The sequence below is a fragment of the Callorhinus ursinus genome, unplaced genomic scaffold (genome assembly GCF_003265705.2).
Source record: "Callorhinus ursinus isolate GAN/ISIS: 27379988/994484 unplaced genomic scaffold, GSC_fseal_2.0 scaffold97, whole genome shotgun sequence".
Taxonomy (NCBI): Eukaryota; Metazoa; Chordata; class Mammalia; order Carnivora; family Otariidae; genus Callorhinus; species Callorhinus ursinus.
Window position 1 is genome coordinate 743439 of NW_027397159.1, and position 17591 is coordinate 761029.

Genomic DNA, 17591 nt, shown 5'->3' on the forward strand with positions numbered 1-17591 from the left:
CGTTGTAGCTGACCGATGAGTGCCTTTTCCCAAACGTGAATTAACTGACATGGCGGTGGCATCACATTTCAGGAGGCGGGATGTCATTTGAGGGCCAAAATGATCTACGGTCATCTTCATAGGAGAATGGAGCTTCCGTCAGCAGAATGTGCCAAGCTTCGGAAATTTTCGGCAGTCTCATTGCTAAAGGTGACTTTCTGCCTCACTTCCTCTTCCTGCTCTCCCTCCCACCTCCTGCCCGGAACAGGGAGCTGGGGCTCACTGGCCGGGGCCTCACTGGATGCTCGCTTCCTGCCTGGGCACATTGGACAAGGTGCTGTTTTTAAAATCTAAGCTGCTACATGCCCACTTCAATCTCCCCCAGCACAGAGTGAATGTACAATGATCAAGCACAAAACGGAAACCTTTGTCCCACTTCTCATTCCAGCTGTCTAATTTGTTATCCGCGGAGACAACTAGTTATCATTTCCTTGTGTATTCTCCTGAAAATGTATTACAGGGACTGTGCTAGTTATCTGTCATTATGTAACAAATTACCCCCGAAAGTGAGTGACTTGCATTTATATGTAATAGTTTCCGTGGGTGACTAGTAGTGACTTGCATTTATATGCATTTATATGTAATATAATGCATTTATATGTAATAGTTTCCGTGGGTCTGGAATTCAGAAACAGCTGTGCTGATTCTGTCTCAGGGTCTCTGGTGAGGCTGTAGTCAAGACCACGTAGGATGTGCTCCGGCTGAGGCTGAGTCGTCTGGAGGCCTGACTGGTCCCACACGAGCCACCTGCTGTCAGCAGGAGGCCCCAGTTTCTCACCACGTGGGCCTCTGCCGAGGTTGCTGAGTGTCCTCAAGACATGGCAGCCAGCTTCTCCAAGAGACAGCCATCGAAGGGAAAGCGCATTGGAAGCTGATTGGCCTATTATGACCCATCCTTGGAAGCCCTAGGTTCCAGAGCATCTCCTGCTTACACCAATCAGCCCTCTGGGGCATGGGAGGGGACGTCATTGAGCGTGACCACCAGGGGCTGGCCTCCATGTAAGCCCAGGCACATATCTGTACGTATCTCCTCCTTGAAAAAAAACATGAGTGGGAGCATGCTATAAATAGCGTCTTGCTTTTTACCACGATGCATCTGGAGATTTTTCTGCAGCCACACGTGTACAGATCTGCCTCCTTCTGTCAATGCTTGCAGAACCTTCCAAGCATGGGAACACCCATCATCTTGCCAGTCTTCGATTAAGGGACATCGGAGTTGTCTTCCATGTTTTTCTCCCACAGTCATGGCAGCGAATATCTCTGTATGGACGTCTCAGCTTAGGAACCTATGAGAATATACCTGTGTCTCCTTATCTTTGCAACCCCGCTTGAACCATCAGCACAAACTGCTTCTATCAGTGGGGATGGTGTTCGTGAAAGTCTTACTCCCAAGAGCTCTTTTCCTCTGAACAAGCATGACTTGGGATTCTGTTGCAAGTGTCCTGGGAAACAGAGTCTGAGGTCGATCTCAAAATAGGAAGGAAGTGCAGGGGCCAAGGTACCGTTCATAGCTCTTAAAGCTCTTGGAAGTCTTTACAAGGTTGTCACTGACCGTTGTAGGTCAGTTGTGCACTCATAAGGCTTCAGGCACTAGAGTTGGTGAAATCTGTTTACCATCAGGTGTATTATTGTCCATCAGACTATGTGTTTTTAATGTCTTGCACACATACACGTGGAGTATGCTATATGTCCACAAATGGGACGACGCTGTAAGTACACAGCTGAGTGATCTTTCCAAATCAGCAGAGCTCCCCCTGCCTTTTTTCCTGGCTGTGTGGTATTCCACCAGAAGAATGCACCATGTTTATTAAAAATCTGTCTCATGTTTTGCTATTGCAGGTAAAGCCACAGCAAGTTTGATTGTATTTTTTACTTTGTTCTGGGGGGATTTTGGTGGATTAAATTCCTCGAATAACCTGTGGCCAGAGGACTGTGTATCTTTCATTGGGATTGACAGGGACATGCCCCAGAAAGGTCAGTCCAGTCCGTGCTCAGCCAACAGATGGAAGGACCTGTTTCCTCTCGCTCTGGTCATATCACCAGGTTTTCTCCTTCAAAGTCCAGTTCTTCTCCATTTTGCCATTTCTTGGCCTTTGCTTCAACTAAATGGAGGAAAAGCACAAAGTCAGCTAAAGCTTTGCCTCTCTCACAAGTGGTAGGAGGGGAGAAGCCCTGTCTAGAACCCGTGGCACGAGGGGACCGGGTCTTCCTGCTTTGGTCTAACAAATGCCAGGACCCGAAGCAGCACCACTGTTAGTAAACTTAGTTTGACTTCTGCTTATTCCCAGTTGTTGTCTCCATGGTCTTTACGTATTCCTCAAGCTCATCTCTTTGAAAGCACCCTCTCCCTGAGCAGCCAGCCATGAACAGCATCACAACCGCCGTCGGCAGGTAGAGAAGGTGCTGCACACCTTGTGATTCTCACCCGATGCATCGAGGGGCCTCTGTCTCCTCCGTTCTCTACGCTGAGCTGCCCTGTGCTGACAGCCGGTGGGGCATGATTTCCGACATTTCTAAGTCTTCCATGGATTCAACTATTACAGATTTTAAAGATATATATTTTTTAAGATTTATTTATTTTAGACAGGGAGAGAGCATGAGCGGGAGGGGCAGAGGGAGAGGATCTCAAGCCGACTCCATGTTCAGCGCAGAGCCCAACTCGGGGCTCGATCTCACGACCTTAAGATCACAACCTGAGCCAAAACTAAGAGTCGGACACTTAACCGACGGCACCACCCAGGCACCCCTAGATGAAACTATATTAAAATATAGAGCATTTAATGATTAAAAAAAAAAGTTACATGATTTAGAAACTTCCCACAAGTACAAAGAAGGAGATAGAGCCCCTTGAATTTCACTACCCAGATGTGCCTGCTATTTCCTGGACGTATTCGGTTTTACCGATTTTGTGTTTTTCTTCAAAATTAACTTTACAGAAAAAAGATCCACTCTTACAATATAAACTTGCAACTTCTTTTAAAGTAATATTAATTGATGCTCCCTGGGCTAAGCACCGTGGATGCTGTGTCTGACATTCTCATCTTTCTCTGCAATTTGTGGCTGTATTTCTAAAATCGCGATCGTACCACAGTTTAGCAACCTGTCTTACCTACTGGTGTCAGGAACACTTCCGCCGTCATTGAATGGCCTTTGACGGCATGACTAGGAACAGTCATATCTATCTGTTTGCACTACCCCCCTCAATTGTAAACGACGTTGTGATGAGCAGGCGTCTGCAGAGCCCGTTCACTTTAGGATTTTCTAAGTGTAGCACGGCCTCCCCACAGGATGTATCTGTGCCTTTTTACTGCAGATACATATTGGCAATTAATAACTGGCCACACTTACATGTCTGTGCATAGTAAATATATCTAAATAAAACCTTAACGGCATGGACAAATGGAAGCTTGCTTTTCTTTTTAAAAACCAGTATTTTCTGAGTGAATAATTAAGTAAATAAAATTGCTAAGAAGAATATTCAAGCGATGAGAAATAGCGCCGTAACAATATTAATATTTATTGTAGCTATTTTGCAGGCACAATGCAAGTATTTTTTTTCTAAATATGAATCTTAATGTTTTATTTAAGTCATGGACCAATTACCGGATTAATTTTGAAGTAACATGTTGCACATGTTCTTCCGTCTTGGACATGTCTGTGAAAGGCGTTCGACGTGTACACCTACCAGTCTTCCAAGTGCATGGGAAGAGAACTTTGTAGCTATCCCCGTCTAAAACGTAATAGAAGTCTGCTCCCATGCAGGATGCTTCCTGGGCTCTCCTTCATCTGGCATAAATGGCACACAAAGAAAACGTGCCCAGTGATCCGACAGTGGCAGAAAACTGGATGAGAAGCACTTTCATGAAGCTCTTTCTTTTTCTCATTGAGAATCGGCTTCAGGCTTGAACCTGCTGAGGAAGCAGGTGAAGTCAGGTGGCTGATTAAAGAGCCAGGTTCAGGAAACTGTGATGTTTTTTCTCAGCAGACTTCTGGGAATGACAAATTTTCAGCAGAGGCACTGATCGATGAAATAGGGCCAATTGCTTGGGCGGCTCCAAGTAAATGCACTTGGAAAGTAGTTTGTAGACCACTTTTCAGGCTCAGTTCATTTCCACAAAGGCTGTTTGAAGATTTAACTTGTAGCAGGCATTGTATCAGGAGCAAGGGGTACAAAATTAATAAGCCATGGTGCCTGTTCTCGAGGATTTTCCAGTCTACAAATCAATCCTAAAGCCTATGATACGTGGTATGGCATTGGAGTGGGAGGATTTACTTCCGATGGACCCGGAGAAGACTTCAGAGAGGAGGGCATGCCTGAGTGAGGTTTTGAAGGGTCAGTAGGAGTTTGCAGACATTTTATATGCATCATGCTGTAGCAGAGGACTTCTAGAATTTTCCACTCATAATTATGGATGCATTGCCATTAAGACTAACACTTTAACTTATTTAAAGCTTTGTCTTCTCATCAATAGAATGAATATTGAAAAAATAGGAAAGCAAATGAAATATCCCACATTCCATTCCCCCGAGTGCTAATTTAATTCAGAGAGCTTCTGGATTTATATATTTACAAAACGTGTTCGGCGGAAAGCACGGTGACACCAGTATCACATACAGAGTCCGTCCTGTGTGTGTGCGTCATATGTACTGAGTCATTTAACCGCACGGGTAAGTCAGCTAATTAGCTTGACCTCCTTTTCACCGATGAGATGGCCGAGGTTCAGAGAAACCTGGTGACTCGCTCAAAGTTGTACATTTTCCAAGTGGAGAACCAGATTCTGACCCAGGATGGTGTGGAGTCAAAGTCTGACGTTTTTTCTTACTCAGTTTGATTTGATGTATTTGAGCGGTTGCCAGTAGGCAGGCCGCTCGCAGGCCGATCACTTAATTACTGAATGTTCTCATAACTTTGGAGCAGCGTCTGTGGTGCTCGGTGTGTATCTTTCTGGTGTCTACAGTTCTGTCTTTGGAGATTTCACTGAAAAAATGCTTTTTCTGCGATTTTTCTGACCCTAATTTTCCTAAACTGGCAGTTTTTATGGGGAGGGGTGCTGTATTAGTTTCCTATTGCGTTGTCACGATTTACCACAAACCCAGTGGCATAAAACACACGTTTGTTGTCCTCTAGCTCAAGGTCAGAAAGCGGAAATGGGTCTCACGTGGCTAAAACCAAGATGTTGGCGGGACTGTGTTTCTGTGTGGAGTCTTCTGTGGCAAATCCGCTTCCTTATTTTCCGCCTCCTGGAGGGACCCACACTCCCTGGTTCATGGACCCTCCCAACCTCAGAGTCCGCACCGGCCGGGCCAGTGCCCCCCCACCAGACACGGCAGCTCGGGGAGCTCCTCCTCTGCCTGCCTCCTCCACATGTAAGGACCCCGTGATTACACTGCCCCACCTGGATGGTCCAGGATAATCTCTCCCATTCAGGGTTAGCTGACTGGCACCCTCAATTCTAAATAGCCTAATTTGCCTTTCCCCTGAAACATTTCTAGGATCCAGGAATTAGGAACAGACATCTTTGGGGGTCATTATTCTTCCCACCTCACACCTCCCTCGGGCCCCCAGAGCTTCGTGTCAGTCCTACATGCTAAACCCGTTCACTGTCTCTCAACATCCCCCTGTGTGCTGCGTATTCGTTCATTGAGTTTATATATATATATATATATATATATATATATATATATGCACACACACACACATATATGAATGTTTATCATTTTTACACAATACATGCATACTCTGTTAACCAGCTTGCACTTGATTTTTCTCATGTGATAGATTTTTTTCAGTCTTTTTATGTCTGTGTACACATACACACAACCCCATATGCTTCCATTTTTTCTTTTTTTTTTAAAGGCTGGTCTTCACCAACGTGTCTGAGTTGTTTTCCGTCTTTTGCTCTCCCTAGCAGCCTCGCTGTGCCTGTGGGTGCTACTGTTGGGCTTTAGTATCTAGAGGCTGAATTCGTAGCCATCAGATTCCAGGGGAAGAGCCACCTCACCAGAGAGAAAAAAGAGAATCTGCTCATTTGCATTGACAGGAATAATTCTAAGGCAAATAAAAGGAAAGAAGAGTACCCTTTGAGTGACCTACTGAATCTCAGGAGGGATCGCTCGTTCGAAAAAGCCCTCTCAGGTCTGGTCTAGTTGGTGGTTTGCCAACCAGTGTCTCTTGAAATTTTTGGTTGACCTTTGGAAGTCCCTTTGGAGTGGCTTCTGCCGAGCACATCATTTAGCTCGATCTGTGCACGCCTGATGCCTCATTTGTCTGTGCTCATCAAACGTCCCTTGACTAAGCCTGTCACCGGCACAGAACAGACTTGCTCCCTGGTGAATCCACCCACACGTCACACGCACTTGTGTGTGGTTCGCAGGACAAAGAGCTGCATGCTCCCTGAAGTCATCGTGGCCTGGGTGCCTGACATCTCCCCTGGGTCCTCGGGACCACGGCACCTGCTGCTGGGATCCCCAGCCGGGCTGCATTTAACCTGCTCTTTTTCTGTCATAAATGCTCATTTCCCGGGAGCAATCAGCTTGGTTTTGATAGATGGTGGCCAGCACTATTTTTCATTTGTTAAAATGTAAAGCTAATTGATTTTAAATGGTGCTGGCACCAGGGGTCTGACATGATTAATCCCCATGTCCTGTTATGTATAATAGTGATTCCTATTCTGCTCCTCAGGTAAGCTGGATAAAATGAAACAAACACCAAAACACGGTCCCCCAAGTTGAGGGAACACGGTTTCACCTTTGCTCTGGGACGGGATGGCGAGGGCTGTTTCCAAAGCTACGCTCTGCTTCGTTAACTGTCGTAATTTTGCAGGTCATGGAATCCCTTTTGGAATCATCTTTGGTGGAACTGATTTAAATGAAGATGTTAACCAGAGGGAAAAAAATGAAGTGATGGGAAAGGTCCTCGAAGAAGCCAGGTAATGCCAAAGAGAACCTCACAGGAGTTAAGCATTTGGGGGGAGTTCGCTGAAGCCAAAAGATTAGGAAGGCTGTTGTCTGGGAGATTCCCATCTTACCATAATAAAGCCAGTCTCTTTTTCTCATTTCATTTTTTTTCCTTTCATTTGCACATTTTAATTTTGCCACGAAGAGTCACGGTAAACAACTTCTTGTATGGGAATAACTGTTCAGCGACAGTTCACTTTGGGCCAACGTCCTCAGTAGTCCTGCCGGGGGACGGCGCCGCACTGTGGTCCGCTTAGGGAACAGCACACACCGCTCCAGCTCCTTGAGCACATGCATCAGCATGGACTCTGAATGTTTGGGGCCTGGCTCGGAGCTCCGTGGATTTCTGAGCTCTGTAAAACCGTCTGGGAGGGGGTCACAGTGGGCATTTGGGGCAGGACAGTCATTCATCGTGGGGGCCCTGCTGCACGTCCCGGAGCCCAGCTGGTCACTGCCCGTCGGCGACACCTGCCGGCCGCTGCAGCTGCCGTCGGACATGTTTCTAGCCCCTGGGGTGGGGAGTTGCTGCCCCAGTCCAGAATCCGGAGCTGCACTCCCCAACGTTTCCCTTGTCCGGGCACACTTGGAAAATCATATTTGTACAGCATTGTGAGCTAGAAGGACAGGCGGGGAAATCACCCCCATTCCTCTGTAACATGAAGATGATCATAACACGTAACATAATAACAGTATAGAAATCCTCTATGTCCATATGAAAGTTGTTTAAAAAGAAGTCAGAACAAAACCCAAATAGTCACTTGGCCTAAAGCCAAGAGCTCTTCTGTTCATCAGTGAAGAGGCGGCTGGCAGGCTTCCTGGGGTGATTCCACGGAAGGGTCGAGACAGTGCCACGTGGTCTGTCCCTCCCGGGCCACAGAGCAAGCAAGTCTTACCTGACCGTGGAATCACCCTGAACCCAAAGTTTACCAAGACCTCAACCTCTCAGCTCTTGTAAATTTTTGAATCGTTGTAAAAACAAAACAAAACAAAACAAAAACAATACAAAGCAGGCGATCGATTTTTTTTTTTTTTTGATGTGGACAAACCGCCTTATTAGTTATTTAAAAAACCACTTGGTTGGGGCGCCTGGGTGGCTCAGTCGTTAAGCGTCTGCCTTCGGCTCGGGTCATGGTCCCAGGGTCCTGGATCGAGCCCCGCATCGGGCTCCCTGCTCTGCGGGGAGTCTGCTTCTCCCTCTCCCGCTCCCCCTGCTTGTGTTCCCTCTCTCACTGTGTCTCTCTCTGTCAAATAAATAAATAAAATCTTAAAACAAATAAAAATAAAAAACCACTTGGTTGAGGCATGACTGACATGCAAAGAGCTGTACTTAATGTATGTAAACAGCTCGATGAGTTTGAAGATGAGTCCCCGTCAGTGAAACCATCATCAGGGTCTGTGGCATAAACACCTCTGTCCCCTCCGAGAGCTTCCTCCCACCCTCTCTGTTATTATTATCGTGATAAGCGCACTTAACATGAAATCTACCCTCTTCGCAAACTCCTAAGTGTCCCTTACAGCATCGTTAACTGAGGAGGCCTCCAGGACCTGCTCACCTTGTACCAGTGAAACCTCGTGCCCTTGGATGAATCTCTTCCTGTTCCTGCCTCCCCCGGCTCCCGGCCACCACCATCCTACTGTCTGCTTCTAGGAGTTGGACTATTTTAGATTCTCACATCAGTGGGATCATACAATATTTGTCCTTCTGTGTCTGGCTCACTTCGCTGAGCATCATGTCCTCCAGGTTCAGCCGTGTGGTTGCAAATGGCAGAATTTCCTCTTTCTTCAAGGCTCAATGATATTCCAGTGTATGTGTTTACTACACTTTATCCATTTGTCTGTCCATGGACACTTAGGTTGCTCCCATGCCCCCCAATGAATGGCCAACCACGAAATGTCTGTGGCTCATCTCTAACCCTCTCGCGGCTGAGAAGGGTGTTCAGGGAATCCAGAACTCTGCGTCTTTCTGTCCCTGGAGCGTCCCTGATCCTTTACAAAGGATGCACTCCAGGTTCTAGGGTACAGCCCAAGGCAACCCCATCGCCTTTTCCTAAGGCGGGAGTCAGTCTTGCTCCTGAAAACTAGGGTTACTGTGGGATATAATTCCATTTCAGGACCCACTTCTTCCTGAGAACTTCCTGGACATAAATGTGGCCATACAACCTTGTCCGAATAAAGTGCGCCAGTGTGCGCATCAGATGGAGAGACAGAATTACAGTAAACAAAGGTAGACAGAGTTTGGGTCGATCTTGAAACGTGATCTGCCATGATAGGTTTTCTCGATGTTGTTGCTCTTAGACTCTGAAAATTAATTACCTTTTGATTCATGCAGTTTGCACTGTCTTACGGAAGGGAAATAATTCTGCTAGGTAGAAATGATATTGAATGAATTCATCTTATGGATTATTGTTAGCATTATTCATTGCATTGTTATTAAAACACATTGAATTTCATTTGGGAGGAGTATTGATTGAAATCAGTGGGCAGGGAAGTCAGATGAATCCTAGATTTCTTGTCAGACAGCGTACGGCATACTTTTCTGTAAAATAAAGTATTGAACTTGTCTCACTTTATAATGAGTTTCATTTTTAATTAAATACTTTTAAATAGTTACATTTTTCTTATGAGGTATATTTTTGAACTTTTTTTTGTATTTAAAACTTTTTTTCTGTATGATATAGTATTGAAATTACTTCAGCATCAGCTTTTGGCTTGTATTATAATATGATAAGTATTTGGTAATTATGAATACCAAATTAGGTAAGGAGTTTGAAACTTGTGGAGGTTGTTTTGTGAAGGATCATCCGGGTGCACCTTAGAAAAACTTAATATTGCCCACAAATGAGCAAAAGAGAGTTTATATGAAATAAATTGCCTAAGAAATAGTTTCACAATTAGGAAATATATAGCACATGACAGGTTAGACCATGTGAAATTATAGGTCAAAATGGCTCAGTATCAGTCATTTCATACGGTTGTTCCTGAAGATTTTTTTGACCAACAAAATCACATGTGAAAGTGAGTACATTTTGAAATGGCAATATTCATCCCACAGGGCAAAAGTGGTAGTTTTACATTTTTTGCTAAGAAATGTGCTATTTTTAATTTATTTTCTGAGGATTTGGGGTCAGAAACCCTCTTATTGGTCATCGCCTAGGTAGGTGCGTATAAACCCAGGGCCGGGGTCTCGGTAGGGAGGGGCCGCAAGGACGAAGGTGTTACCTGCCACTCCGGGATAAACGGAAACGAGCAAGCTCACTCGGTCCGCCCGCTGACTCCCGAAACGTGTCCGTGTGCACTCTTCCTGAGGAAGGCCTCTCCGAGGCTCTCCTTGTCCGCTCTGGTCTTCAGCCGGGCCATAGATCCCCGATGCCTGGTCCGGCGCGAACGGGGCATGCCGGCGGACAGGGTGACGGGCTGGGGACAGTAACAACAGCTGCTGGGCGGGGGTGCCCGAGCGGCTCTTCCGCGGTCAGCACCACGCACCTGATCTTCCTTCTTCCCTTGCTCTGACCCACGTCCTGTTGGAATGTAAGGCAGGACTCCCATCCGTGCGCTTGTTCATTTATTCAGTCTGTGGGCATTTTTGCCTGCCTGCTGGGTGCCAGGCAGGTGCTGGGGGAGTCACAACGCACAGAGCGACGTCCCAGCCCATGCGGGGCAGGCGCGGGGAGGCGGTCCTGCTTGCCAAAGGAGCGGATCAACCTTCCATGAGCGATCCTCAGGCTGCAGTGTGCATTTATCTAGAGACGCTGTTATGGGGTGAAAGGCGTGACCCTCTTGTCATTGACCTTATTCTGTGCTCCCCAGTTTTTCTCTACTTTTGGGGTCTCCTCTTTTCTTCTTTTCTTTTTTGTAGGTTTGAAGCTGTCCAGTAGTCTGGTCGCTGGCCACGTGGGGTGCTCGAACCCCTTGCGGAAGTCATGGCGGTCGTGTTAGTCCTGGTAGAAAACAGTAACAGGAACTACCCGTTGGGCGTTGAACTCCCTGGGGACCAGGGGCCGCGGTGGCAGCTTACACACACCATGCTCCTTGTTGGCGCCTCACGGTTTCCCACGAAGGAAGGTCCCTGCACTGTCCTTGCATGACGCCGTAGCCCTGGCTCAGAATAGTTTGTTCGCGCTCCCTGCCCACGTCCAGGGGCTCGGGGAGCGTCTCACGAGGGATGCGGGCGCACCCATCACCGCTGGGTCAGCCCACACCAGCTGCGTGCGGGGCACGGGGCGTGAAGGTGGCCCCGGTGCAAGGGGTGATGCCCTCAGTGCCTCCTCACCGCTCCTTGTCACGCCCACACAGAAGACAAGAGGTCTCCTCTTTCCTCCATTCATTCCTCCTTGAATCCGGGGCGTGTGAATGACGGGCGGGGATGGGTGGAAGGTGGTGGGGAGGGAAGGCTTGGAGAAGACAGGCAGGGGAAGGGGGGCTCCGGAGCCCACCCTTTGGGATGGGAAGCAATCGACTGTTACGGCGTCTTGGTCGTGACCACTGTTACTGTGGAGTCTGCCTCATGGGGATCTTCCATTTCCACTACTCCTTCGGCATTTATTCACTGGAATTCTGAAAGGAAGAGCTGTTCCCGTTGGTCCCATGTGCTAGTCACTTCTTTGCGTGTATCAGTATGGACACGTGGGTATTTATTTTACTCTATGGGGTACCTGTCACTGTAATGTATTTGGGCGCTCAAATCATCCCCGCCTTGGCCACGGTAGATGCTTTGAGCTGACTCTGGTGTTCTCCCAGCCTGCCCTCACCAGTTTCGAGCAATTTCTTACTGCCTGGCCACCATAAGATGACGTTCCTGGTTCATCCCATGTGTATCGGGCCTTACTTCTGGAAACAGCCATCGCTTGATAAGTGTATACATTAACATTCCTGATCCACGTGCGTTCGGTAAATTTTGGGAATACTTTACCACAGCCTTCCCGCGCTGAAGCTAGTGGACTGGAGAGCCAGTCCTCGGATGTTCCGAGTGGATTAACTAAATCCTCTGCATCTCCCCTGCATCTGGCTTTCGGACTTTTTCCCTGCTTCTCTGACCTTGCATGGAAGGAACAACAACAAAAAATTGAAATGTGGAGCTCCATGTGTTTATTTCGTGCATATACAACTTGTTTTGATGTGAGTGGGACTGAACTGGAGGGCCACTGACCGCACGTGATGAAGATGGATGGCACTTGAAATTCAGCATCTTACCTTGTCTCTCACAATTTGTTCCAAAGAGCTGTTCCCTAGTTAATTGAATTCTGCCCTAATTGTTTTCCTTATTTTTGTTCATCTTACTAGATTTGCTGTCGCTTTCACAGAGTCAATGAAGGAAACGGCGCAGACACAGTGGGTACGTGTTGACTTTGCTGTCGTGCTGGCTGAGCTGGGGAGGTGGCAGGGGAAGCTGGGGAGGTGGCAGGGGTGAGGGCTGCCTGGCACTTGGATGGGAACGGACAGTGTTTCTGTTGTGGCCACAAGAGTGTATGATGCCTCCCGCATACGGACGGTTTTTTAATTTGTGTAGATACTCTTAAGACTTGACTGATTTTTTTTTTTTATATTGCTGCCAAACAGCAAAAATAGCCCAATCGCCGAATATTTTTATGTTCTGTTTTCTTTTGACATGCTCAGAATGGGTGATTTCCAGGCTCTGCTCTAAAGGTTGCAGCCGTCCCACGTGCATGGAGAGCAGTGATCTTTTCGGTGGTAGATGTAGTTTGCAAGGCTGGACTGTTTATCCGAAGAGCTTGCAGGAGAAGAGGACTTTGTAGCTCTATGTTAGGTCCCTTACTGACGCTGACTCATGGTGACTTGGTGGCAGGTGGATGAGCCGGTGGGAGCTGAGCTCTCAGCGGGGAGTGAGGGACGCCGCGGTAGGGCTGGCATCTGCAGAACAAAAACAGCCAACCCAGGGGCCACTTTGCCCGGCAACCCACGAGCATGAGACTCTGCTGTTCGCCAGCGCTGTGGGTCCCCATGCGGGGCCAGCTCATCCGCTGTGCCCCCACGTATGCCCTTACCACTTGTCGGCATTATTCCTGTCGGGGTGTTGTACAGGTTCTATACTTTGTGTAGAATTTCGATCTGTAAAACCTAGTGCAAGGAGACTGCTGCGTGGGGCGAAGGCACATGCTCTGTGGGCCCAGTGGGCCCTGAGCAAGGCTCCAACCACTGCGCATGTGCGGATGCGTTCTTCCCTATGGCCGGAGCGTGCCTACCTCCTTCTTCACATCAAACATTCCCCAGGGAAGAACTGAGGGCAATTTAATAAACTGAAAATCTCAGAATAACAAATGACAAGCTTCCTGGTTTTCTGTTGTACCAGTTTGACTGGGCAGTGTCAGCATGGGGATCCCTCTCTCTTCCCGGGCGCCCACAATGCAAGCCTGTTTGCATCATAACACAGAGACAGTGTTTGCCTTCCTCACCTTTGGGAACTCCGTAAAACCGCCAACCCTTCATCCTAATGAAGGCAGCGGCCCCCATCTGAGCCAATCCTTGATTATTCACACCACCCCTTGTAGTTAAAAACAAAATCACTTTAAGATCTCCTTGATGAAGCCATAAACAATTTTCTTAAATATTAACCTTTGAATACATGTGTTCTGAATGTTCCGTGTGATGACACAGGAAGTGTGCATACTGCTGTCTGCTGCAATTCTGGATGAGGTATGGCATTTACCTAGAGGCTCTCATGTGCTTGAGTCGCAAACTGAACCAGATACATCTTCACACGATTTTGTATCCGAAAGAATAACTGGCAGGCAAACTGGTGATTCGGATGTGGGCATCTGTTAGACAGTTTCTTAAAAATGAGTGGATCGAGCCAGTCACATTAAGCAAAACCACTGGCAATAATGTTTGAATTGTGGAGCAACTATGAGAACTTTGGAAAGCACCCTGTGGTCAGCAGCATCCCCAGGCGTAAAGACCTCCCTGGTGAGATCAGCAGTCATATGAACAAGCAGGATTTTTGTGTTGATGTTGTGTAATGATACGCTCGCCATTTGGAAGATCTGCATGACTCAGTGAACCTGGTCTGCTGTCCCTCGTGAGGTTCTGCAGCAGGAGAGAGCAGGCACCGGGGAGAAAGCCTTCTTGGAACTTGTGCTTGATTAATGTTTGCTCCTGGCCTCATGGCCCAAGCAAGTCGAGGAGTGGGGATCCAGTCGTCCTCATAATGGGAGGGTCTTCGAGGTGGCTCTGCAGGGGCGCGGATGCAGGGGGGGATGCACTTGGTGCTTGTCCTGGCCTTCACCCTATGTGGTCATGAGCTCCTTGAGGACAGGGACAAAGTGGGGGTCACTAGTGCATCCCCAGAGGGTAACACACATCCTCGTGTTCAGTAAATATTTGTTGAATTTACCAGGGACGGACCCTTTTATAGAACTTTTTATTACAGAAATTTCTACACATGAGCAAAAGTAGCAAGAACAGAAGGGTGCACTGTACCCACCACCTGCTTAAATTCTTCCATTCTTACTTAACCTACTGTCATTCTCCCCCTGGCACAGGCACACACACATGCATACATACACGCAAACACAGGCATGTACTCACGCACACACGCACACATACACGCACACGCAGGCATGCACTCGCACACACACATGCACACATACACGCACACGCAGGCATGCACTCACACATACACGCACACGCATGCATGCACTCGCACACACACATGCACACAGACATGCACACACGCACGCACGCACTTATTTTTTGGAATATTTTTTTAAAAGTACAGCCATCGTGCCATTTTACCTGTAAATGCACTTTGATAAAGATTTCTTTCTTTAACTTATGTACCAGGTTCTGGATAAATTTTTGTGTGAAAAGACCAAAGCACGTAAGGAAGAAATAAAGTGGGACTCAAGGATATCAACATGATTTAAGATTTTTATCAATACATTTTGGAAGAACTCCAGTGAAGGAATTTGGAAAGGGAGAGGAGTGGACTCTCCGAGTCCCAGACGCACTGAATTAGAGACACCTACTGGACTCAGGTGTAACTATGGGGACCGCAGCTGCAGTGTGAGGCTGGCCTCGGGAGAGGGCGCCCGAGCAGGTTCGGAGCCCGAGTCAGCGGTGCAAAGTGGTCACTGACCGGGAACAGTTCTTCCTCCGTGAGCTGCTCTTTCAGGCAGTGAGAAGGGAACCGGCCTGAGGGCATAGGGCAGCCCAGTCCAGGCGGGTGGGACCGTCGTGGTGAGGATGTGCCCGTGGAAGGGCCATCTTCTGTCTCGGAGCCAAGTCCGCCCTTCGCTGTCACTCAGACGCACTGGGTGATCCTGGGTCAGGGGTCTCTGTTTTCAGGAAGACACTCTTCCAAGTATCTGACAAAGTATTAAAAAAAAAAAAAAAAAAAAGTCGAGCAGGCAGCAAAAGTTTAGTCTTCGGTGATGATGGAAGAGACACTATAATAAAAACTAATGATAAGGAAAGGGTGTTTCTGGTTTTAGAGTTTATAGCGGTGGGGGTTAGTTATTAGATTCGAATGTGAGCCTGTTTTTTTAATACAGCTTTCTGTCCTTTTTTTGGTGAATGATTTTTCAGTAAAGTTCTTTTCAATACCTTTATCTGATTAGTTTTTACAAATAAAACGTACGTATAAATAATGTAAAGCTTCATTATTCAACCACATTTGTATAATTATTTTAGATGGATTTTTGTAGAGTGATGATTTTTACTTATGTATTCCACACAGCGATGTTTCTTGAGTAATTAAGTTTGGCTCTTCATTATCGAATTGCCAGCTTTTGTTCTTAATTTTGTGTTCTTTGTTTTAGGGAGCAGGCCTGACTCAAGGTGTCATTCAGTTAATCCCACCTAATTATTATCAAATCAGAATCAGATTTCAATAATCCCAGATTAGAAAGATTTATGGCATTTGCTTCTTATTGCAGAGAACTCACTGGTTATTCTACTCATGGTTACGGTTTATTCTAGGGAAGTCATAGACTTTATCAGGCTATAATCAGCCACTTGGAAAACTGTGTAGGGCAAAGGCACCCTTGCCTTCTTCCCCGTGGAGGCAAGCCATTCTACCCTCTGGTTATTGATCTGAGACAATATCGGCAGAGGATTGCCAGCCAGAGAAGCTTACTCAAGCTGAGCATCCAACATCTTTACTGGCGCTTCATTCTGTAGGCTTGACTGATGGGTGAACTGCCCACAGTAGAAGCCAGTGTCCAAGTGGACAAATGCCACTCGACTCCAAGTCCCCCCCCTAAACTTCGTGGGTGGTTTTTGTGGTATGGCCGGCTCCCAACCGAAGACCAATGATTGGGACTGACCCCACCCTAAACAAAGACACTCCTATCAGGTCTCACACAAAGGACAAGTTCTTTTTCTTTTTTAATTTTTTTATTGTTATGTTAATCACCATACATTACATCATTCGCTTTTGATGTAGTGTTCCATGATTCATTGTTTGTGCATAACACCCAGTGCTCCACGCAAAATGTGCCCTCGTTAATACCCATCACCAGGCTAACCCATCCCCCCACCCTCCTCCCCTCTAGAACCCTCAGTTTGTTTTCCAGAGTCCATCGTCTCTCATGGTTCGTCTCCCCCTACAACTTACGCCCCTTCATTCTTCCCCTCCTGCTATCTTCTTCTTCTTTTTTTTTCTTAACATATATTGCATTATTTGTTTCACAGGTACAGATCCGTGATTCATCAGTCTTGTACAATTCACAGCGCTCACCATAGCACATACCCTCCCCAGTGTCTATCACCCAGCCACCCCCCCACCCCCCACCACTCCAGCAACCCTCAGTTTGTTTCCTGAGATTAAGAATTCCTCATATCAGTGAGGTCATAGGATACATGTCTTTCTCTGATTGACTTATTTCAGTCAGCATAACACCCTCCAGTTCCATCCACGTCGTTGCAAATGGCAAGATCTCATTCCTTTTGATGGCTGCATAATATTCCATTGTGTATATATACCACCTCTTCTTTATCCATTCATCTGTCGATGGACATCTTGGCTCTTTCCACAGTTTGGCTATTGTGGACATTGCTGCTATAAACATTGGGGTGCACGTACCCCTTCGGATCCCTACATTTGTATCTTTGTGGTAAATACCCAGTAGTGCAATTGCTGGATCGTAGGGTAGCTCTATTTTCAACTGTTGGAGGAACCTCCACACTGTTTTCCAGAGTGGCTCCACCAGCTTGCATTCCCACCAACAGTGTAGGAGGGTTCCCCTTTCTCCGCATCCCCGCCAACATCTGTCGTTTCCTGACTTGTTCATTTTAGCCATTCTGACGGGTGTGAGGTGGTATCTCATGGAGGTTTTGATTTGGATTTCCCTGATGCCGAGCGATGTTGAGCACTTTTTCATGTGTCTGTTGGCCATTTGGATGTCTTTGGAAAAATGTCTGTTCATGTCTTCTGCTCATTTCTTGATTGGGTTATTTGTTCTTTGGGTGTTGAGTTTGATAAGTTCTTTATAGATTTTGAATACTAGCCCTTTATCTGATATGTCATTTGCAAATATTTTCTCCCATTCTGTCGGTTGTCTTTTGGTTTTGTGGACTGTTTCTTTTGCTGTGCAAAAGCTTTTTATCTTGATGAAATCCCAATAGTTCATTTTTGCCCT

At 46.8% G+C, this 17591-nt stretch overlaps 1 protein-coding gene across 7 annotated transcripts in view; it reads left to right on the forward strand.

Annotated features, from left to right (window-relative positions):
• GLT1D1 (glycosyltransferase 1 domain containing 1) overlaps positions 1-17591 on the forward strand; it is a 90726-nt gene that overhangs the window by 24160 nt on the left and 48975 nt on the right. For 6 of the 7 annotated variants that reach the window (XR_012376978.1, XM_073888850.1, XM_073888851.1 and 3 more), the window contains 2 exons: positions 6863-6968; positions 12277-12328. Coding sequence is in view for 6 of the 7 variants with exons in the window: in XM_073888850.1 (XP_073744951.1) it covers positions 6863-6968; positions 12277-12328 (158 nt within the window). In the remaining variant the exon portion in view is untranslated. Of the gene's footprint in view, positions 1-5277; positions 5407-6862; positions 6969-12276; positions 12329-17591 lie in introns of those variants that run through there. The other variant, XM_073888849.1, reaches the window with a different exon arrangement.